Source organism: Electrona antarctica (genome assembly GCF_951216825.1).
Source record: "Electrona antarctica genome assembly, chromosome: 18".
Lineage (NCBI taxonomy): Eukaryota > Metazoa > Chordata > Actinopteri > Myctophiformes > Myctophidae > Electrona > Electrona antarctica.
In genome coordinates this window covers 2,464,395-2,488,425 of record NC_136799.1, presented here as the reverse complement: position 1 = coordinate 2,488,425, position 24,031 = coordinate 2,464,395, and the positions used below count along the sequence as shown (strand labels likewise).

Below are 24,031 nucleotides of genomic sequence, written 5' to 3'. Positions count from 1 at the left end.
AAATTTAAGTCATATGAATATATATACGTCCTCTGTTCACTTCAATGTTATCTATCCACCGGATGACCTCATACAGCGGGTGATCAGGTCATTTAACCTCCATGCTACATAAGGGACTCGTCAGACCGTTTTGTTTTCGTCTAGGACCGTCCCGGTTGTCCGTTCACAGTCTTTCTTCATCTGTTACACGTCCGTTGATCCGTCTGCCCGTCTACCCTCCCCGTCCGTTCCGACTGTCTGCCGGTCAGAGGAATATCGGCGGTAACCGCACTATATGGCCATACCTGGATCGCACAGCGCTCAGGTCCGATCAGAGCACCCCCTGCAGTGGGGCCGGTAAGTTCCCCTTTTTTCCACCAGAAATACTAGAACTGGTTTCTGTTCTAGATGATTGGTACCTTATTGGTGCTTTGCACATAGCCGGCGGCGACCATTCTTGGTTCGATATTAAATTAACAAGAGGTGGACAAGAGGGTCCTGAGTAGCAGTGACTGTTTCCAACATGAAAGCCATGTAAACACACACACACCATGTCATTTACAGCTAGCCCCCATCGCAACAATGTTTTTGAAAACATTTGAGCGAGGAATAGACGATGCAGTATAACCGAAAATGGATTCCATTGGATCAACTCACTTCCTTGTTTTCCGACAGTGCTGCAGCGACACTTATGGAATACTCTCATTACCGCAAGCAAGGAAATACCCCACGTTGTTGTGTTTTGGGTCCATTTATTAATGTATGTATTAAGTAAGGGATAATATCTGGCTAGGTGGTCATTGTCGGGAGATAATTCACCGACAGGGAGTTTAACCACCGAGGCGAAGCCGAGGTGGTTACACTCCCTTATTACATGGCTAACTAACATAAATGAATACATTGACCCAAAACACAACAAAAAAAGTATTCCATAAGTTCGCGCTGGCTGCGTCTGCCCAGCTGCAGGGCTGCAGCACTGTCGGAAAACAAGGAAGTGAGTTGATCAAATAGAATCCATTTTGGGCTCCTGCTTCGTCTATTTCTCGCTCAAATGTTTTCAAAAACATTTTTAAGAGCAATGTTTAGCTGTAAATTACATTGTGTGTCACTAGTGTGTGTGTTTACATGGCTGTTATGTTGGAAACGGCAGTAAATCAAGCGGGGCGCAGCCGCGCAGCTGGTGGTGCTCAGAGGGTTTGATTAGGCAGCGGTCATTATCATGAGATAACTCACCGCTGAATTAAGCGATTGACCAATCAGAATCAAGCATTCAACCAAGCCATGTAATAAGTAGCTATATGTAATGAGCAGGATAATATCGGCCTAGGTGGTCATGGTCGGGATATCATTCACCTTCAGGGAGATTAACCACCTCTGCTTCCCGTCGGTGGTTAAACCCATTTTGACCTGAGGACGATTCTACAAATGTCTTCTAAATCCTAACAGTTTTCTGAAAAACCCCATGTTTCTATGTCTATGTCGTTCTCAAGGACCCCCAAGATTATATGTAATTGGCCACCGACCCCCAACTGAAAATATGTTGTTCCAGGGACCTCCACCAGAAGCAAAGATTTGAGTTAAAAATGTTTGCTCTGAAAGAATATAATATTCAATGATTTGTGCCACATTTTCACGATTTGTCAAACATACGAGCTTGTAGATCTGCTTTTTTTCAATAGCTAAAGTATAATGCTTAAAACACCAGAAGGGGTTCCCGCCCAGAATGGGTTAAACCCCCTGTCGGTGAATTATCTCCCGAACAATGACCACCTAGGCATACATTTCCCTTTACAACAATTCATACATAATTCAGACAACCCAACAAACAAAGAATGAGACAGGCAGACAGAGAGAAGCTTGTGAGATTTAATGAATCCACAATGGAGATGCACTATACAGCGGACACTCAGAGCATAATGGTTTGTTTTGTACAGTTCTTAGCTCCAACACGGTAATAATTAATTTCTCTTGCGATTCTTGCGGTTCTTTGGGTGACTACACACTACTACATGTTCTGTATCCAGACTAATGTTGAGTTGGAGGACAATATAACTCTGGTATCACATGTCTGTGGCTCTCAATGTGGGGTCCTTGATGGCGGGGGTTCCAGGGGGTCCTCCCCAGAAAAACAAAACAAAAAACAAAACAAAACATTGGTAACTCTGAAAGTGTACAAATTGTAATATCATTTGTACACTCGCAGAGTAATGGGGGCTCTGTGGAATTGGGGGGTGGGGGGGTGGTTTGAGAATCGTGGCGATAAATAGAATGATACTATTCATCACCTTAATGTTACGCCTGTTACAGATATTAGGAGAAGTGAAGATGAGTTGCTTACAAGAACAAGCAAATACCAGGGGCTCAATCTTGCGCCACCCTTATCCCTTATCCCTAAACTTATTTTGCCATTTTTACCAGCTGCTTCACCAGCCTAACGTGGATTCATTCACAGTTGCTTGCCTGGTTTGGTTTTTGGAGGCTGCAACAACCCATAACATCCCATCGTCTGGCACGGCATGGCTGGTCGAGCAGTTCTGATTGGCTGCCTCGTCTCCAGCCATGTTGCCTCAGAATTCCTTAGGGTCACTAATTTGAGCATAACAGAGGAGCGCAGCTAAAAAGTGGCATAACGTCAGCAGCAGACCCACAGATAATAATAATAATGCAGCTGGTAATTAATTGATTTAATCAATTTGGGCTTGTTTACTATTTTGAAAATCATTTTAAAATAGTTCACCTAGCCGATCTACATCTACACGTTGTGAGCTTGTAGGTCAGCTATTTGAACTATTTTAAAAAGGTTTTAAAATGGGTTAAGGGGTGGTATAGCCCTAGCTCTTTTCTTGTAAAGATGACCGAGAGATGACTCCATACAGTGTTGGACTTGTGCAAGTGAAACATTGACAGAATCAAGATGTGTAGTTTCTCTTCTGATCATCATCGGGATAGTTTCAGATCAAACAGAAGATTGAGCAGAGGTGTGAAGCGGAGGGGTTTCTTTATGCTTCTCGGATGTTGGTTGTCCCGCTGAGCTCTACATCTGGTCGGCCGGCACAGTTTGCCACTGAAACACAGAACACCGTTGTTATTAGTATTATTATTATTATGCCACGTTTGCATGATTCATCATAACTAACTGAGTAAAAACATAACTAAAATCAACCACAGATGGGACACAATGTGAGCTTGTAGATCTGCTATTTTCAACTGCTATTTATAAATTGGAAAACTTGAAATGGGACATTCTGCATAGTGAGTACTGTCTACTTTTGGTACGTTTAAGTACACTTTGATGCCAATATGTTTGTGCTTTCACTCAAGTACGTTTTGAATTCCGGACTTTTACTTGCAGTATTGATGCTATTACTTAAATAAAACAAGCGAGTACTTTTCCCCACCACTGGCTAATCTCACTTACTTCCCTCCAGCTCATGGTCACCATCCTGTCCGTAGACATCTTAAATCAAGCTAATCTCACTTACTTCCCTCCAGCTCATGGTCACCATCATGTCCGTAGACATCTTAAATCAAGCTAATCTCACTTACTTCCCTCCAGCTCATGGTCACCATCATGTCCGTAGACATCTTAAATCAAGCTAATCTCACTTACTTCCCTCCAGCTCATGGTCACCATCCTGTCTGTAGACATCTTAAATCAAGCTAATCTCGCTTACTTCCCTCCAGCTCATGGTCACCATCCTGTCTGTAGACATCTTAAATCAAGCTAATCTCGCTTACTTCCCTCCAGCTCATGGTCACCATCCTGTCTGTAGACATCTTAAATCAAGCTAATCTCACTTACTTCCCTCCAGCTCATGGTCACCATCCTGTCTGTAGACATCTTAAATCAAGCTAATCTCACTTACTTCCCTCCAGCTCATGGTCACCATCCTGTCTGTAGACATCTTAAATCAAGCTAATCTCACTTACTTCCCTCCAGCTCATGGTCACCATCTAGTCTGTAGATATCTTAAATCAAGCTAATCTCACTTACTTCCCTCCAGCTCATGGTCACCATCCTGTCTGTAGACATCTTAAATCAAGCTAATCTCACTTTCTTCCCTCCAGCTCATGGTCACCATCATGTCTGTAGACATCTTAAATCAAGCTAATCTCAGTTACTTCTTCCCTCCAGCTCATGGTCACCATCCCGTCCGTAGACATCTTAAATCAAGCTAATTAAGCAATATTACACGAGAGGGTGTGGGTTAACGTGATTATTGCCACGACAGGGATGCGGTAAGGAAGGAACCCACACCCTCGAGTGTAATATTGCAATTATACCATGCAGTTACCCTTAAAACTAAGAGAATCGCTGAAAAAAATATATTTTTTAATGACAGATGTAGTCACTACGACCACAAATGTCCCAAGAAACTAGCTAGCCTAGCCACCGAGTTTGCTAGCGCTCTGGGAGAACAGAGCAGCTGAATTCTTTGTTTTGATTAGGTGGTGAATGGTGCTGGTTTAACCCACGGCTAGAAGGCTGTTTCAACCAATCAGATTGCTTCCTCGAAACGACCTGTGGTATAATCTAACTTACTTCTTCCCTCCAGCTCATGGTCACCATCATGTCTGTAGACATCTTAAATCAAGCTAATCTCACTTACTTCCCTCCAGCTCATGGTCACCACCATCCCATCTGTAGACATCTTAAATCAAGCTAATCTCACTTACTTCCCTCCAGCTCATGGTCACCATCTAGTCTGTAGACATCTTAAATCAAGCTAATCTCACTTACTTCCCTCCAGCTCATGGTCACCATCTAGTCTGTAGATATCTTAAATCAAGCTAATCTCACTTCCCTCCAGCTCATGGTCACCATCTAGTCTGTAGATATCTTAAATCAAGCTAATCTCACTTACTTCCCTCCAGCTCATGATATAGATTTTAAATCAAGCTAATCTAACTTACTTCTTCACTCCAGCTCATGGTCACCATCCTATCTGTAGACATCTTAAATCAAGCTAATCTCACTTACTTCCCTCCAGCTCATGGTCACCATCTAGTCTGTAGACATCTTAAATCAAGCTAATCTCGCTTACTTCCCTCCAGCTCATGGTCACCATCCTGTCTGTAGACATCTTAAATCAAGCTAATCTAACTTACTTCTTCACTCCAGCTCATGGTCATCATCCCGCCTGTGGTCATCTCGGAGGTGGTGGTCACGACCTCGCCAGTGGAACTGGTTGTGGTTACGATCTCAGTCACCATGAATTTCACTGGAATTCAACCAAATCACACAAAAACGTTACGTTGGTCGATTTGTTGTACAAAATTTACAAAGTGCAAAGAAAGTAACTCGTCAGCCTTTTGGGTCTTCAATCGTGAATATTTAACCAAAGTATAAGTATAGCAAGTATCCTGTTACTTCTAACTCGAGTACAAATTACACTGATCGACCTTAAACTTTCACTGCAGTAGTCGAGTAATATTCGACCGGGAGCATCTATAGTATAGATGCTCCTGGTCGTATAGATTATATACTTTGGTTCAAAGTACTGCACTTTAGAAGCCGACTGTGCCAGTCGGTGTCACTCACTAGACATGATGTGTATGTGTATTATGATTATTATTAGTGTTATGACTATTATTATTATTATTAGTAGTAGTAGTAGCAGTATAGTAGTAGTGTTATGACTCACCAGCCATGCTGTCCATGCGTATCATGAACATAATCCAGTCCACCAGGGAGATGTAGGAGTCAGCCTGCAGGATTTTGAACTGCATCATCACAATGTTCTCGTCCAGCTGTATGCCTGGAGGGAGGGAGGGGGGGGGGGGGGGGGGGGGGTCAGTAAAACATTTGACTCTACGTCTGGAGGGGAGTCGAAGCAAGCAGTGAAACATTTAACTCAATGCCTGGTGGGCTAAAGCGAGCAGTAAAACATTTAAAGGTCCTATAACATAAAATTCTACTTTTTCAATTTATTTTGTTTTTGGGGCTCCCATATGTGTGATCTATCCCCACAAATAACCAATTTTGAACAATCAGGCTTTCATATCATATGTGGGTGCTTTAATGGAAATTGCTCTCAGGAACAGCTCGACTGATTTTGGCCTCATCGTGATGTCATCAATGTCACCCTACTTTGTATAATTCCACCTCTTCTTCAGTCTTCAGTTCCAAATTTGCATTTCCACTTTGTTTACAATGTCCACCATTGTTGATTTTCTAAGCTGGCATGGAATGGAAACAAGCCTGGTTTTATCTAGCATCAGTATTATAATGACTCAAATATTAAATAATCTGCATATCAGCACCCCCACCACCTCAGGACATTGTGGTACTGCAGCTAAAACTGCTTTCAAAGTCCAGAAAGAAATGACAAGGACTGGTTATATCAGAGTGGTGATTGAGGCTCAAACCATTAGAAATAACTTTGAGGGACATAGACAATATGATATTAAATATTAAAAGCAGTTTTAAAATGCATGTTATTTGCACTTTAAACTCCATGTCTGGTGGGCTGAAGCAGTTTCAAGGTCCATTACTTATTCGACGTTTGAGTGAAGACTTAAGAATATTTTGTCGTCGTTGGACAAGATTTTGTGCAAAATTCCTGCATGTATTCCTTATATTGCTGTTGGTACCATTAGGAGAGATAACAGGCCAACGCTGATCAAAATAACAATTCTTCTACATTCTCTAATTGTGTAGAATTCTTGTAAATTACGTAATGGAGATGCTTAACAATAATTTAACTAATTGACAGCATAACATGAAACCAAATAAATCCGTAAGGGTCCATTTGTGTTAATTTAACTCTAGATCTATAAGGGTCCATTTGGTTACCAACTCTCCATCATTTAGCTGGGGGACCGCCATGTTCCTCACCTGCGATCTGGAGCGCATTCACCACCTCTTCGTAGGTAATAGCTCCAGACTTTGAGACGTTTGATTCATAGAAGATTCTCTGGAAGCGATCAGAAACAATAGAAGATTAATTGCGATTTTAGAAACTTCGCAAATGCATAAGCAATGCATGCAATACGGACTGTGGCTATCAAACTGGTGTGTCCTAGTGAGGTTTTTGTTTTGTTACTAATATCAAAGCATTACCATGTACACGGCAAACTTGCTCCAGAGAGTCCAGAATTGCATGAAGGTCACTTTCCCCATTCCTCCGACCTGTTGTTTGTCGGTGCGTCAAGGATGTCTCATGTAAACCGTATGCAGAAACTACATGGCAGTTAAATGATTTCATCAGTTATGTCCATAGTTACATGTGTCCGTGGCAACTGGCAAGGACTTGGTCATGTCTGTGGCAAACCTTTAGATGTTCAGACAGTTTTGCACACCATTATAATGTTCTGTATATTGATCATAATCCAATTAATTGAATGTCAAGTCTCCAGGTTTTCTTCAGAACATGTGTAGTCAGCTGAGGTGGTTCGGGCATCTGGTTAGGATGCCTCTCGGGCACCTCCCTAGGGAGGTCCTCGACACACGTCCCACTGGGAGGAGACCCCGGGGCAGACCAAGGACAACGTCCCACTGGGAGGAGACCCCGGGGCTGACCAAGGACAACGTCCCACTGGGAGGAGACCCCGGGGCAGACCAAGGACAACGTCCCACTGGGAGGAGACCCCGGGGCAGACCAAGGACAACGTCCCACTGGGAGGAGACCCCGGGGCAGACCAAGGACCACGTCCCACTGGGAGGAGACCCCGGGGCAGACCAAGGATCACGTCCCACTGGGAGGAGACCCCGGGGCAGACCAAGGACAACGTCCCACTGGGAGGAGACCCCGGGGCAGACCAAGGACCACGTCCCACTGGGAGGAGACCCCGGGGCAGACCAAGGACCACGTCCCACTGGGAGGAGACCCCGGGGCAGACCAAGGATCACGTCCCACTGGGAGGAGACCCCGGGGCAGACCAAGGACCACGTCCCACTGGGAGGAGACCCCGGGGCAGACCAAGGACCACGTCCCACTGGGAGGAGACCCCGGGGCAGACCAAGGACAGCGTCCCACTGGGGGGAGACCCCGGGGCAGACCAAGGATCACGTCCCACTGGGAGGAGACCCCGGGGCAGACCAAGGATCACGTCCCACTGGGAGGAGACCCCGGGGCAGACCAAGGACAACGTCCCACTGGGAGGAGACCCCGGGGCAGACCAAGGATCACGTCCCACTGGGAGGAGACCCCGGGGCAGACCAAGGATCACGTCCCACTGGGAGGAGACCCCGGGGCAGACCAAGGACAACGTCCCACTGGGAGGAGACCCCGGGGCAGACCAAGGACAACGTCCCACTGGGAGGAGACCAAGGCGCAGTTGGAGGAAATACATCGACTCACTGGCCTTGGAACGTCTCGGAATCCCCCAGGAGGAAGTCACTAATGTTGCTCTGGAGAGGGAAGTCTGGAGCACTCTGGTGGAGCTGTTGCCCCCGCGACCCGACTACGGATAAGCGGTTGAAGATGGATGGATGGATGGATGTATAACACTTATTTACACTATGTATGGCACCAGGGACGTGCAGAGAGTGTTAGAGGGGCAGGGGCTGAAATCCCGTTAAAGGACCACTTCACCACTTTTCAACATCTCTTCATATAATTGGTCCTCACTAATGTTCATGATAAAACACCACCATTTTTTTCCTACTCAGTCTGTGTCTCATAGGAGGGCTTTGGGCAGTACGGACACCCGTCCACCAGTGACATCATCATTAGGCAGATTTTCTTTTAAACAAGATTTGTTTTAAAATATATTTAGATTTATATTATCGTGAGAACGATGGCTTCAACTTTTGCATTGCAACTTTTCAGGAAAAGAAAGCCTGCCGTTTCTATTAGCTTGGATTCACCATCGATGATGTCACTGGTGGACGGGTTTCTGAACTGCCCACAGCCTTCCTATGAGACACAGACCGAGTAAGAAAAAATGGTGGTATTTTATCATGAACATTAGTTAGGACCAATTATAGGAAGATAAGTTGAAAAGTGGTGAAGTGGTCCTTTAAGAGGGCACTGTTGGACAAAAATAGCAGATCTACAAGCTCTCAACGCGTCGCAGCGCGACGCGTTGTGAGCTTGTAGATCAGCTATTTCCGGGGAGCAACCCAGCACTCTTTAGCTAGTGGAGATAGTGGTGTACGACATGGATTTCTAAACACATTTGTTCAATGCAAGATGCTGTGTTTTAAGTTCAGGAGACTTCGGAGAAAAATCGATTCTCCAGAATGCTGCCTTCCGGCATGGCATGGAAAGCAGTGGCATTTGCATTTCTTTCACCATGTAGTAAAAACTGCATTTGTGGTCTGGAGAGGGCAGTTGTTTTACAGACGGGTAAAAGGGCTGAATTAAGCCCGCTTTGATGTCTATGTGTGCACGTAGGAGTCCACTAGTACCAGTGGTACTGGTGGTTCCATGTGCACACTCTCAGAGTTACAGACCTGTTGCGGTACTGGTGGTTCCATGTGCACACTCTCTTTACAGACCTGTTACGGTCATCCAGGGATGTCCCTTCATGTGTTTCCGGTAATATTATTGACCACTCATTTTGTAAATGGTAAATGGTGCATTTATATAGCGCCTTTATCCAAGGCGCTTCACATAGATTGTGCATTACATTCACCCATTCACACACACACATTCATACACCGATGTCGGCGGAAACCACGCAAGGCACCAACCTGCACATCCGGAGCAATTAGCGGTTCAGTGTCTTGCTCAAGGACACTTCGACACTAACTCTGGGGGAGCCCGAACTGGTTCGAACTGGCAACCTTGCGGTTACCATCCGGCAACTCTCTACCCGTGAGCCACTGCCGCCTACTGACTGTGGCAAAAATGGAATTCTGACGAAAGTGTGACCACCACAAGCCAGCCTCAGCATGGTGATGAGGCCTATAGCTGCTTTCATGTTGTGCTCATAAGGTAGTGAAGGATACGTCCACCATGGCCAGCATGCTCTTGCCCATGCTCCAATCAAACTTCTCAGTCAGACCTGTGGAAGGAAACAGCAGCAACTATCAGCACCAATGAATGCATCAGTACTGTAAGCCAAGTAATTTATCATGTTTGATTATGCTCTGAAATTTGAAGACCTACAAGCTTAGATCGGCTAATTTGAGCATGCAATCAAAGTGTAAAATCAGTCATTACGACTCCATCAAGCCTCACCAAACATACGACAAAATCAACTATAGATTTAGTCGACTAAAACGTACTAGACTAAAACTCTGACTTTTCAGATGACTAAAATATGACGAAAAACTACACTTACATTTGTTAAACCCCTCAGGGGTCCCCAGACCCCTATAAACCCCCTCAATGACCCCTAGGGGTCCCCAGACTTACCGGCGACCACCTGTTCGTTCAGGAGCATCATCAGCCGTTTGCCGTTCATCATCATCTCACCGTTCTCCTGAGCACAAGGAACACAAACATAACATGTATGATCATCACGTCACCGTCCTCCCGAGCACAAGGAGGGACACAAACAACATGTATGATATAATATATCTATATCTAATAGGTCTATTATCTATTATTAATAATAGATCTATATCTATATCTAATATATAGGCGATCTACAAGCTCGTAGATCGTCTATTTTAAGCATGCAACCAAGTGTAAACTGACTTATACTAGTTTTTATTTGTTGACAAAATCGACAGTATATTTAGTCATAGTTTTAGTCATCATGGCTTAGTTTTTACATGGTTTTTGTCAGTGAAAAAAGGTAGTCGACGAACATTTTTTGTCTTAGTTTTAGTCGACAAAATCAACACTCACCAGGACAGCGTACTTGTTGAACATGCCCATCACCACTTCCTGGTCCATGGGGAGAGAGATCACCTTATTGGCACCTGATTGGACGAAAATTAATGACACACGTAATGACATCATGAGACCAAAGCAACCACGGCACCTGATTGGAGGAAAATTAATGACAAAAGTTAATGACATCATGATTGGTGCGAACGACTCGAGCCCGGGAACACAGACCCTCATTGGGTCCAAAATATGGACCCAAACGTACGGTCATCAGTGTTTCTATGCATGGATTTTTGTGCACATTGCGACTTTTGGCATGGCCACGACTTTTGGCAAGGTGTGGGGTTGCCATGGCAATCAATTGGCTGAGGCAGAGGCTGGAAATTGCACAGGTGAGGGGATTTAGGCTGATTAAGCCCACTGGCAGAGCCTGAGCAGAGTGGTGTGGTGGTTCTGGAGAACCGTGGGTCCGACCGACTCGATACCCGGCACTGCACTCCCTGCGGGGGTGTGGAACACGTGTGTCAAATGTGAAGTCGGTGGGGCGAACGGTTCTCGAGTTACGTGCATTACAACCATACACGCACGCACGTACGCACGCAGAGACGTGGCGCATTTATAGTAGGATTATATTGTTATTACTCACTGGCCATGTTGTCGATGCGCAGCATGAACATGAGGAAGTCCACCAGAGAGATGTAGGAGTCGGCCTGCAGCAGGAGGTACTGCCTCCTCAGAGCCTTCAGGTCCATATCGATGCCTGCATGGAGGAGGAAAACAGGCAGAAGCTTCTTAAGAACAACAACTACTAATTCCACTAGGTCGTCTGCAATGGGCAGCTCTGTGCTCCACTAGGTCGTCTGCAATGGGCAGCTCTGTGTTCCACTAGGTCGTCTGCAATGGGCAGCTCTGTGCTCCACTAGGTCGTCTGCAATGGGCAGCTCTGTGCTCCACTAGGTCGTCTGCAATGGGCAGCTCTGTGCTCCACTAGGTCGTCTGCAATGGGCAGCTCTGTGTTCTACTAGGTCGTCTGCAATGGGCAGCTCTGTGCTCCACTAGGTCGTCTGCAATGGGCAGCTCTGTGCTCCACTAGGTCGTCTGCAATGGGCAGCTCTGTGTTCCACTAGGTCGTCTGCAATGGGCAGCTCTGTGTTCTACTAGGTCGTCTGCAATGGGCAGCTCTGTGTTCCACTAGGTCGTCTGCAATGGGCAGCTCTGTGTTCCACTAGGTCGTCTGCAATGGGCAGCTCTGTGCACACAGAATAGCTCTTCTTTTACTTCCGTGTGTTACCGATGATACTAATTAAGGCTCTGCTTCATTTAGTGTGCAGTGGTTCTCAAACCTTTTAATTTCACGGAGCCCTGTGAGTGAGAGTGTACAGATGGAACCACATCGCCCCGTAAGGAGCCCTGTGAGTGAGAGAGTACAGATGGAACCACATCGCCCCGTAAGGAGCCCTGTGAGTGAGAGTGTACAGATGGAACCACATCGCCCCGTAAGGAGCCCTGTGAGTGAGAGTGTACAGATGGAACCACATCGCCCCGTAAGGAGCCCTGTGAGTGAGAGTGTACAGATGGAACCACATCGCCCCGTAAGGAGCCCTGTGAGTGAGAGTGTACAGATGGAACCACATCGCCCCGTAAGGAGCCCTGTGAGTGAGAGTGTACAGATGGAACCACATCGCCCCGTAAGGAGCCCTGTGAGTGAGAGTGTACAGATGGAACCACATCGCCCCGTAAGGAGCCCTGTGAGTGAGAGTGTACAGATGGAACCACATCGCCCCGTAAGGAGCCCTGTGAGTGAGAGTGTACAGATGGAACCACATCGCCCCGTAAGGGTCCCTACTGAAGGATACTGAGTGAGAGTGTACAGATGGAACCACATCGCCCCGTAAGGAGCCCTGTGAGTGAGAGAGTACAAATGGAACCACATCGCCCCGTAAGGGTCCCTACTGAAGGATACTGAGTGAGTGTACAAATGGAACCACATCGCCCCGTAAGGAGCCCTGTGAGTGAGAGTGTACAAATGGAACCACATCGCCCCGTAAGGGTCCCTGTGAGTGAGAGTGTACAAATGGAACCACATCGCCCCGTAAGGGTCCCTACTGAAGGATACTTTAAGAGTTATGGAAGTGTCTGTGAAGCCTTATTTTAGCACACTCTCTACTATCCATCATCCCATGTGTCAAAGGTCACAAGCAGGGACGGATTAACCCCCTAGCGTGCGTGCAGAATATTTGAGTTTTTTTTGTGGTTTTATCAAATTGTTGACCTAAATTTAACAAAATCAATGGCCAATGAAGGTCCCCAGGAGCTTTTTTCAGGGCCTCAAACCCATTACAGAGCATTACATTTTCCCAGAAGGGCCCCTGAGAGCCAAGGGCCCCTGGGCCACGGCCCCATTGGCCCAATGGCTAATTTGGCCCTGGTCACACGTGCTCCTCACCTGCAACCTTGAGCGCATTCTGCACCTCTTCGAAGGTCAGAGTTCCCGATATGAAGACGTTGGACTGGAAGTAGATTTTCTGAAAGCGACGAGAAAGAAGACTGTTTACAACGTTTTAGGAACTTAGCGAATGCACAGGAGGACTGCATGTGGATATCGCACTCCTGTTTCCTGGTGAAATTATGCGTTATTAGATGTGTATGCTCTTATTTGTTTTGTTACTATTTAAATATTATTATTATTTTACCATGAACACTGCAAACTTGCTCCAGAGAACCATGAATTGCGCGAGGCTCAGTTTCCCCACTCGTTCAGTCTGTTTTTCGGCGTGTCAAGGACGTCTCACGTAAACCACATGGAAAACTATGAGGTAATACATCAAAGTAACAGCAGTCTAGGTCGGTTTAATATAAAACAATACATAACCTGTACCTTTTAAACAATACACACTATAGGATCCCAGGTATACAGACATCATGCCTGCCATCTGTCTACATAACATAACTATCTAAATTCTATTTCAACCTTTGCATAAGCCCTGGCCTTGATGACACATTAAATGTTACGGTCAACAATTATTACACATATTATAGTGCATGAGTAGTGAAGGATACGTCCACCATGGCGAGCATGCTCTTGCAGACGCTCCAGTCAAACTTCTCAGTCAGACCTGTGGAAGGAACAGAGGACGAATGCATCGTTACTGAGATGTGGAAGGAACAGAGGACGAATGCATCGGTACTGACAGATGAGATCACTAACTGCTTCTAGAATTTTCTCATGTCAAGACCCCAACATTAAGATATAAGTATTTGGGTTCATATATATATGTCTTCTTCCCAAAAGGACTTTCAAACTAGGAAGGGTATGACACGCAATGACATGCATAAGATCTGGTCATCCCAAAGATGTTAAAAAGTAAGTCAGCTGTGGACTCACCGATGACCACGCGCTCGTTCAGGAGCATCATCATCCTCTTTGAGCTCAGCATCAGCGTCCCTCCCTCCTGGACACAGGGAACAAGACAAACACTGTGTAAAACACTACCCTCCTGGACACAGGGAACAAGACAAACACTGTGTAAAACACTACCCTCCTGGACACAGGGAACAAGACAAACACTGTGTAAAACACTACCCTCCTGAACACAGGGAACAAGACAAACACTGTGTAAAACACTACCCTCCTGAACACAGGGAACAAGACAAACACTGTGTAAAACACTACCCTCCTGAACACAGGGAACAAGACAAACACTGTGTAAAACACTACCCTCCTGGACACAGGGAACAAGACAAACACTGTGTAAAACACTACCCTCCTGGACACAGGGACAAGACAAACACTGTGTAAAACACTACCCTCCTGAACACAGGGAACAAGACAAACACTGTGTAAAACACTACCCTCCTGAACACAGGGAACAAGACAAACACTGTGTAAAACACTACCCTCCTGGACACAGGGAACAAGATAAACACTGTGTAAAACACTACCCTCCTGGACACAGGGAACAAGATAAACACTGTGTAAAACACTACCCTCCTGAACACAGGGAACAAGACAAACACTGTGTAAAACACTACCCTCCTGGACACAGGGAACAAGATAAACACTGTGTAAAACACTACCCTCCTGGACACAGGGACAAGACCGCACACTGTGTGAAACACTAAGAACAACACCGTTATTCACAGTTTGTAGAATGGGTACGGTTCAAAAGAAAGTGCAGGTCAATAAAATATACTGCTACTGAGAGGATATATCCAGGAAAAGCACTGAAACTGGTATCTACTGTATGTCTTGATGAGTACCGTCAACCGTGGCTACTTTTAAGTATGTCGAAGCCAAATGCTTTTGTACCTTTCCTCGAGGACATTTTGAATAGCAGACTTTTTACTCACCAGATCAGCGTACTTCTCGAAGATGTCGAACACCACTGCCTTCTCAGTGGGGAGAGTGACCGAAGCAAAGACACCGCCTGGTTGGAGTCAAAGTCAAATAGAAAAATAAAAACCAACTACACAGTATGCATTCATTTATGTATTTAACTTATTCAAATTGGCTTATACGGCGCTTATAAAATTGAAATGCTTTCTGTTTTGAAACCACCGCACTATTGAATATGCCAGTCGGTTGTCACTCACTAGACAAGTTGTATGAGAGTGTGTTGTTAGTATTATTAATTGTAGTCGTAGGCCTAGTAGTAGCAGTAGCAGTAGCAGTAGCAGTAGCAGTAGCAGTAGCAGTAGTAGTAGTAGTAGGGTGACCAGATCCAAACTGTTCATTTGAGGGACAGAAGTATCGCTTGTGTGGGACAAGTGGGATGGGGAGACCACGTCCCCCCATCCCACGTGTCCCACACAAGCGATACTGGAGTACCGGGTTAGAAACTTACTACTTGAGTTTCTATTTGAGTGCTATATTAAATGCCTTGATGTCATATTCGACCATAGGCCTATTGGCTATCATTAATAAACTCCTCTGGTGTCTAACATTTGTTTTAAAATCATGCTTTATCTTAATTTGTATGCTATTTTAACAGGCTTAAAAACACATCTTGCAGGAAGAGACAATGAGAGAGCTTTACAACAGAAGGCCAACTATTAGGGGACTAAACTATTAGGGTATTTGAACACTGATGCAATTGCCTGCCAGTCACAATGTGGGACAGCTAGGGTCTCAATTGGTGGGACGCCTGAAAAGTCTTGGAAATCAGGGACTGTCCCACGCAAAGAGGGACATCTGGTCACCCTAAGTAGTAGTAGTAGTAGTAGTAGTAGTAGTAGTAGTAGTAGTAGTAGTAGTACTCACTAGACATGCTGTCCAAACGCAGCATGAACATGAGGAAGTCCACCAGAGAGATGGTGGAGTTCTCCTGGAGCAACGAGTACTGCATCCTCAGGACGTTCTCGTTCAGCTGGATGCCTGGTGGGTGGAGGGAAGTTTAAAGACGGCATTTCAAACATCCAACTCTGTCTGTTTTGAAGAAAGACTCATTCTCTGACCACACTCATAATGCCAAGACAAAGGTCACACGGGTTCCTCACCTGCGACCTTGAGCGCACCCTGCAAGTCCTCGAACCTCAGAGTTTCTGACTTTGACAGAACCAGTTGATAGAAGATTTTCTGGAAATAATGTAAAATATGTACAAAGTTAGCAAATGGACCTATAAGGACTGTGAATATCAAAGTCTTGTTTCCTAATGAAATTATATATTTGTCGATAATAATTAGAACATTACCATGAATTCGGATAACTTGCCCCAGAGAAGTGTGAATTGCGCGAAGGTCAGTTTCCACATGCGTGTGATCTGTTTTGGTGCGTCAAGGACGTCTCATGTAAAGCACAATGAAAAACAGCTAAACAGTGTGAAATTATGCACATGCAGAGTTCCTGACTGGTTATTTGAGTGATTGGGTCTTTTGTGTATAGTTTCACAAGTTAAGTTCTGATTTTGACGATGCTAATTATTACTAGTATAGAGCGTCGCAGCCCCCCCTTTCATGATGACGAGCGGTCAATCCATTTTTCCCATAGATGCTTCAAAAATATGTATTTAAATATCTGTAAGCCGCGGACAAAGCCAACTCTGAACATAACAAATCATGACAACAAACACAATCTTTTGGGCTGAACAAATAATTAGAAAGAAGGGGAAAAAAGGCAGGGTACAACACTTTTTTTGGTTGTTTTTCTTCTTTGTAATTATTTGTTCGGCCCCAAAATATTGTGTTTATTGTCATGATTTGTCACGATCCGAGTGGGTCCGAGGCTTACAGATCTTTAAATAAATACCTTTTGAAACGTCTATGGGGAAAAATGCATGTATAATTATTTTCCGGGCCTGCCGTCGCTGCGACGCTCTATACATGCATATTCTTTTTTTGTAATGCTTGTTTGGGTTTTAGGCCCACTGATATTCTATCAGTCTCCCGTGGACAGCTAGGTGTTGACAACTAGCACTTGTATACACTTTAAGGCAGTTCAAGCAAGGCATCTGGTTCATCCAATGTGATGTCCATGCCAAATACATACACCTAAGCACACAAAAAGGTAGGAGCGCACACCAAGAGTAGGGAGGTGCTGACCACGGGAGACACCATTTAAAATGGAAAGGAGAGGTCGCACAGCTCGTAGTCCCAAGGCCAAAACATACTTGTAATTTCCCATCAGGACTGTGCTGAGCTGTGCGACCTCTCCTTTCTATTTTAAATAAATAAACCTAACATACATATAGATAAAGCACAGCAGCACGTGTCCTAAAACGTGCAGAGCAGTGAAGGATACGTCCACCATGGCCAGCATGCTCTGGCAGACGTTCCAGTCAAACTTCACAGTGAGACCTGTGGAAGGAACAGCAAAGTAGGTCAGGACTCAGTGTTCATTTTGTTGACTAAGACTAAGATTAAAGACTAAGTCGACTAAGGTTTTTCAGAAGACTAAATAGGACTAAGACTAAATGGTGTGGTATTCAAAAGACTAAGACTAAATCAAAATATTGTGAAAAAATTAACACTGTCAGGACTAATGTCTCGTGTAGCCAGACAACTATTACGCAATCTCTGAATGCTACTGTAATGTAGTAGTGGTTCTCAATCAGTGGTCCTTGAGGAGGTTCCAGGTGGTCCCCCAGCTAAATGATGATGGGAGAGTTGGTAACCAAATGGACCCTTATTAGATCTTTAACTCTTGGGAGCGTGAAATGAAACCAAATGGACTCACCGTTGACCACGTTTTCGTTCAGGAGCACCATCAGCTTGTTGGCGTCCAGAGTCAGTTCACCGTTCTGAGCACAGTGCAGGGGGACAAAGTACTTTGACTTGATTTATTTATGTATTTAACAGTTTAATTGCTTATTCCGTGTTTCCCGCATTATAATCAAAATTCCTACGCTGCCTGGATTGTTTTATTACCTTTAGATCATACGCTGAAGTATTTGGGCGTTTGATCTGTGAAAATCCGGTCCATATCCGTACCTTAGTTTGTTTTTGGACGATCGCACCACCCGCCATCTTGCAAAGCAGAAAGGAGGGGGCTGGGAGGCTGTTGTAGTCATACAAAACCTCCGTCCGCTTGCATTGGACTCAATTTCCCAGAAGCCCTAGCAGCCCAGCATAAGTATCGATTTCCGGTTTCTTCGTCATAACATGATCCTCTCTCTCCCTGCTCCGCGGCAGAGGCGGACTTTTTTTATTATTATTGATGCGATGCGATTTAGACAGATAAAACAAATAGCGGGAAACGCGTAATAAGCAGGGCTTATCGTTTGATCAATCAATTTAAGGCCCTGAAACTGTTAATTATTTTTATGCCAAATGCTCTCGCACTGGTATTGTTTCTATATTGTTACTTTCACTTAAGCAAAACATGCAAAGTACTCACCAGGTCAGCGTACTTCTTGAACAGGTCGAACACCCATTCCTTCTCAGTGGGGAGAGAGACCAGAGTGAAGACACCGCCTGGTTGGAGCCAGAGAGAGATTACTCATTTCTGAATCATATCTCAATTCTCTCATACTGTATACTGGGGTATTTTACCCCCCGCCACTTTGTGCTCTTACTCCATGACATCTCAGAGGCGTATCTACAATAAGGCGAGGGCAGGCGTCCGCCTGTCCAAATACATTTTCTGGCTTGGCCAAAATCCATACAATGAGAAAAAAAGAGAGGGCAAAAACAAGACCTGATAACTATTAATGGACAGCTGATTGGCCGTCGCGGTAGAGCGCGACCCTCAATCACCCATTGGAATGTAAATGCATGCCTTTCAGCCTTTGTATCCCACTCGTCTGGCAGGTATATCTCTGTGAAAACCTTTAGTGCTACGATTGTGCGTGGGGGGGGGGGGGGGGGCAACAATGAACACATCTTGCCTGCCCAAAATGTCATTCCTGGAAACGCCACTGTGACATCTCAGAGGCAAATGTTGCACTTTTTTACTCCAACACAGTCATTCGAAAACGTTAGTTTCGAGTTACTCGAGCTACAGATTATTATTACAAAACATGCATATTTTGGCTATCCCAAAAAAAGAATAGCCAAACTGCAAGCTTGCGAGCTCACAAGCTCGCGTCGTGTGTCTGTGCTATGTTCGAGAGGATTCGACAGCAATTGAGTAATAATGCCAGTAGGTGTCACTCACGAGACATGCTGTCCATGCGGAGCATGAACATGAAGAAGTCCACCCGGGAGACGTAGGAGCGGGAACGCAGCAGGATGTACTGCATCTTCAGAACGTTCTCGTTATACGGGATGCCTGGAGGGAGGAGGAAGACAAGCAGTTAAAACACATTAAACAGAGTTGTTTAATGTGTGTGTGTGTCTGGGTGAGGAAAGTTTAACTCTAATGTATGGTGGGGGGGAGGAAGCAGTAACTTCTTACATGCATTTAACTCTAATGTCTGGTGGGGGGAAGGAAGCAGTAACTTCTTACATGCATCTAACTCTAATGTCTGGTGGGGGGGAGGAAGCAGTAACTTCTTACATGCATTTAACTCTAATGTCTGGGGGGGGGGGGGGGGAGAAAGCAGTAACTTCTTACATGCATTTAACTCTAATGTCTGGTGGGGGGGGGGGGGAGCAGTAACTTCTTACATGCATTTAACTCTAATGTCTGGTGGGGGGGGAGCAGTAACTTCTTACATGCATTTAACTCTAATGTCTGGTGGGGGGGGGAGCAGTAACTTCTTACATGCATTTAACTCTAATGTCTGGTGGGGGGGAAGAATCAGTAACTTCTTACATGCATTTAACTCTAATGTATGGTGGGGGGGAGGAAGCAGTAACGTCTTACATGCATTTAACTCTAATGTCTGGTGGGGGGAGGAAGCAGTAACTTATTACATGCATTTAACTCTCATGTCTGGTGGGGGGAGGAAGCAGTAACTTCTTACATGCATTTAACTCGAATGTCTGGTGGGGGGGAGGAAGCAGTAACTTCTTACATGCATTTAACTCTAATGTCTGGTGGGGGGGAGGAAGCAGTAACTTCTTACATGCATTTAACTCTGTATGGTGGGGGGGAGGAAGCAGTAACTTCTTACATGCATTTAACTCTAATGTCTGGTGGGGGGGAGGAAGCAGTAACTTCTTACATGCATTTAACTCTAATGTCTGGTGGGGGGAGGAAGCAGTAACTTCTTACATGCATTTAACTCTAATGTCTGGTGGGGGGGAGGAAGCAGTAACTTCTTACATGCATTTAACTCTAATGTCTGGTGGGGGGGAGGAAGCAGTAACTTCTTACATGCATTTAACTCTAATGTCTGGTGGGGGGAGGAAGCAGTAACTTCTTACATGCATTTAACTCTAATGTCTGGTGGGGGGGAGCAGTAACTTCTTAAATGCATTTAACTCTAATGTCTGGGGGGGGGGAAGAATCAGTAACTTCTTACATGCATTTAACTCTAATGTCTGGTGGGGGGAGGAAGCAGTAACTTCTTACATGCATTTAACTCTAATGTCTGGTGGGGGGGAATAATCAGTAACTTACATGCATTTAACTCTAATGTCTGGTGGGGGGAAGAATCAGTAACTTCTTACATGCATTTAACTCTAATGTCTGGTGGGGGGAGGAAGCAGTAACTTCTTACATGCATTTAACTCTAATGTCTGGTGGGGGGAAGAATCAGTAACTACTCTGTCTGCCTGGTGGGAGCAAGCAGAAACTTACCTGGAAGAGCCATGGGGGTTCTTGAAAATAAAATTAAAAAAAAAACGTCACAAATGTTCCTCACCTGCAATCTTGAGCACTTTCTGCAGATCTTCGAAGGTCACAGTTCCGGATTTTTTGACATGCAGTTGATAGATTTTCTGGAAGCAATCGGAAATAAAGATTTACAAAGTTTTATAAACCTAGCGAGTAGCGAATGCACAGCAGGGCTGTGGTATTGTTAAATAGTTAAATTATTAATGATTATAATGTGTAGTTTATGATCTGATTTGTTTTGTCACTAATATTAAAACCATTACCATGAATTCAGCAAACTTGGTCCAGAGAACTGTGAATTGGGTGAAGGTGACTTTTCCCACTCGTTCGGTCTGTTTTTTCCAGCATGTCAAGGATGTCTCATGTAAACCATTTGAAAGAAACTCAAAATACAGTGTGAAACTTTTTCCACGTTGATGTTACGGTAAAATAGTACAGTCTACACTACAGCACAACTGTGCTAAAACAGTGGTTTTCAACCCTTTCCACACTGCGCAAAAAGCTTGGAATACGGATGTGTATATTACAGGAAGCCCCCGTTAAACTTTCCAACAAACTCCCGTAAACTCCCAAATTGTACCATCACACCTGTATATTACCGTATATTAACTGTATATGCTGCTAAACTTGAGGTTTACGGGCAAAATACAGTTCCCATAATTGCCCGTTAACTCCTCTTTTCACGCAGTGCCATATCAAGGTCCATCATTATGTATTGGGCATTTGATGACCTCTCAGACCCAAAACTTTTAATATTTTGTTGTCGTTGAATAAGATTTTGTCCACAATTCCATGCTGTATTGATGTTGGTACCATTAGGAGAGATAACAGGCAAGCGTTGATCAAAAGAACGATTATTCTACATAGATCTATTGTAATTAAGTTAATAATTTAACTCTTGAGAGCGTAAAATGAAACCAAATGGTTTCATGTTACACTCTCAAGAGTTAAAGATCTAACAAGGGTCCATTTGGTTACCAACTCTCCATATCATTTAGCATGGGGACCACCTGGAACCCCCTCAAGGACCACTGGTTGAGAACCACTGTCCTAAAACACAGACAGTACATGCGTACTGAAGGATACATCCACCACAGACATCATGCTCTTGACGACGCTCCAGTCAAACTTCTCGGTGACATCTGTGAAAAGTAGCAACAAGCAGGTTAGGACTAAAGTGTCAGGAAGTAACATCACACAGACCCCCTTTCCACCGGTTGGGAACCTGTTCAGTTCAGAACCAGTTTTTAGTTTGTGAGCCAGACCTCCAAAATTGGAACGTTAATTATGAATCGAGTGGGAAAATCCATACCTATATTAAACTGTTTATAGGATCAATACAAGTAAATTAATATATGATAACCCTTCTACTAGCTTTTTCATATATATATTTTTTTGCATATTTTCCTATATAATGCCTAATTTGCATATTTAAAATGTTAAGATTTGGGAAACAATAAATCATTGTCTTTGTGTAAGTAATCAACTGGGGAAGTTTCATGGTGATAACAATTTAATATAGGTATGGTTTTGCTCCACTCAATTAATAATTAGCGTTCCAATTTTGGAGCTCTGGCTCATGGACTAAGAACCACAAATAACTGAACCGGTTCCCAACCGGAAAAGGGGCCACAGTGTCGCTATCGTCGACTAAAACTACGATGGAAGATGTCCGTCGGCTATACCCTTTTATTCACCGACCAAAAACTAAATGAAAACAAAGCTACGATGACTAAAACTGAGACTATAGATGTATTGACAATTCCGTCAACAAATACAAACTAGGCTAAAATGTCAGGGAGGGACTATAGTGGAGAAAATAAATGAACCAAATCAAAATAATGAACACCGCTACTGGACTCACCGGCGACCACGTGTTCGTTCAGGAGCAGCATCATCTGCTTGGCGTCCACGACCTCCTCACCCTGACACACACATTTCAATGAATATATATTAAAATAAATCACACCAGAGTGAAGTGAGGGGCGCTCTTATCATCGTACATCATCCATTCTTTGTCAATGAAAATGTAATCTTTAATAGCCGATTTGCTCGTCCACATATGACATAAATTCTCCATTCATTGTCAATGGCATTTAATGTTTGTGTTAGGACAATAATTTACACTAAATTACACGCCCCTCAAAAAAAACCATGTACCCGAGTACTTTAACCTTAGTACACATCTTTTCATATTTGAGCAGAAGTATCCATCCTGTCCACTATTGATGAGATGCAGAGCAGATAAGTGAATACATGGAGACATGAAGCGACACACAGAATAAATACAATACATCACTCACCTCAACAACGTATGTGTTGAACATGTTGAACACCACCTCCCTCTCGGTGGGGAGAGTGACCGTCGCAAAGCCACCACCTGATTGGAGCAGGCACGGAGCTCGTTAATGTTTTACTGATAACGAGCACCTTGTGGATCAAGCCTATCGAGCCGGGTTCTTATTGAGCCCACTATCAATACATACAGTACACTCATCACTATCAATACATACAGTACACTCATCACTATCAATACATACAGTACACTCATCACTATCAATACATACAGTACACTCATACATCATGCATCTAGTCGTACACTTTTAGACCGACAGGTTTGTAGTTACTTTGTAGATTTAGATTATTATTACAAAACAAACATACATTAACCACTTCAACATACATTTTGGCCACTTGAAAATAGCAGATCTATGAGCTCTCAGTGCATTGTCATGTGATACATTGAGAGCTTGTAGATCTGCTATTTTAAAAACATTTGAAAACTTGAAATAAAAAAAATAGTAGTAGTAGTAGTAGTAGTAGTAATATGGCATTGCATCGCAGCCTTCCAATCAGCCTTGTCAATTGTTCGGCCTCATCCTGTACGTCCACTTACCACTAGTTGGCAGTAGCTAATAATCACTGCAGGTACTCGACCTGTCATGTCACGTTGACCTGTGTTTGTTTGTTTGTAATTGTTCCCACTTCCCGGTGTGTGCACTCACTCACTGCACTAGCAGCGCCGAGAGTTGCGATCGCGTCATTGTATAGCCTATATATGCTGCCTCCCAGTTAACCCAGTTTGGGCGGGAACCCCTTTTGGTGTTAGCATCATGTTATGCTTGTGGTGACAGAATGCAACCCTGTCTTACACCGGTCACGACTTTG

General features: G+C 44.3%; 3 protein-coding genes across 3 annotated transcripts in view; all 3 read right to left on the bottom strand.

The window, feature by feature from the left end:
• Window positions 1–2,684: 2,684 nt before the first annotated feature.
• On the bottom strand, window positions 2,685–13,459 carry LOC306941972 (uncharacterized protein). Its single transcript, XM_079527616.1, has 11 exons — window positions 13,400–13,459; window positions 13,153–13,231; window positions 11,353–11,466; window positions 10,725–10,798; window positions 10,287–10,353; window positions 9,878–9,933; window positions 7,043–7,111; window positions 6,818–6,896; window positions 5,625–5,738; window positions 5,089–5,201; window positions 2,685–3,043 (listed from the first exon to the last, which is right to left on the bottom strand). Exons 1-11 carry the CDS (start codon window positions 13,430–13,432, stop codon window positions 3,014–3,016), a joined length of 828 nt encoding a protein of 275 aa, XP_079383742.1. The 5' UTR covers window positions 13,433–13,459; the 3' UTR covers window positions 2,685–3,013.
• Window positions 13,460–13,739: 280 nt separating this feature from the next.
• Window positions 13,740–22,797, bottom strand: LOC306942676 (uncharacterized protein; the record flags this gene model as incomplete). Its single annotated transcript, XM_079528685.1, has 20 exons — window positions 22,728–22,797; window positions 21,950–22,005; window positions 21,127–21,195; window positions 20,892–20,967; window positions 19,298–19,411; window positions 18,539–18,615; window positions 17,879–17,942; window positions 17,444–17,499; window positions 16,398–16,466; window positions 16,203–16,281; window positions 15,967–16,080; window positions 15,057–15,133; window positions 14,784–14,787; window positions 14,694–14,697; window positions 14,604–14,607; window positions 14,425–14,428; window positions 14,335–14,338; window positions 14,245–14,248; window positions 14,092–14,158; window positions 13,740–13,822 (listed from the first exon to the last, which is right to left on the bottom strand). Exons 1-20 carry the CDS (start codon window positions 22,759–22,761, stop codon window positions 13,740–13,742), a joined length of 1,059 nt encoding a protein of 352 aa, XP_079384811.1. The 5' UTR covers window positions 22,762–22,797.
• Window positions 22,798–22,867: 70 nt separating this feature from the next.
• Window positions 22,868–24,031, bottom strand: part of LOC306942674 (calpain-1 catalytic subunit-like) — a gene marked incomplete at both ends in the record, with an annotated part of 34,075 nt that continues 32,911 nt past the window's right edge. The window contains 2 exons of the mRNA XM_079528681.1: window positions 22,868–22,876; window positions 23,167–23,243. Of these exons, the coding sequence (XP_079384807.1) occupies window positions 22,868–22,876; window positions 23,167–23,243 (86 nt within the window). The remainder of the gene's footprint in view (window positions 22,877–23,166; window positions 23,244–24,031) is intronic.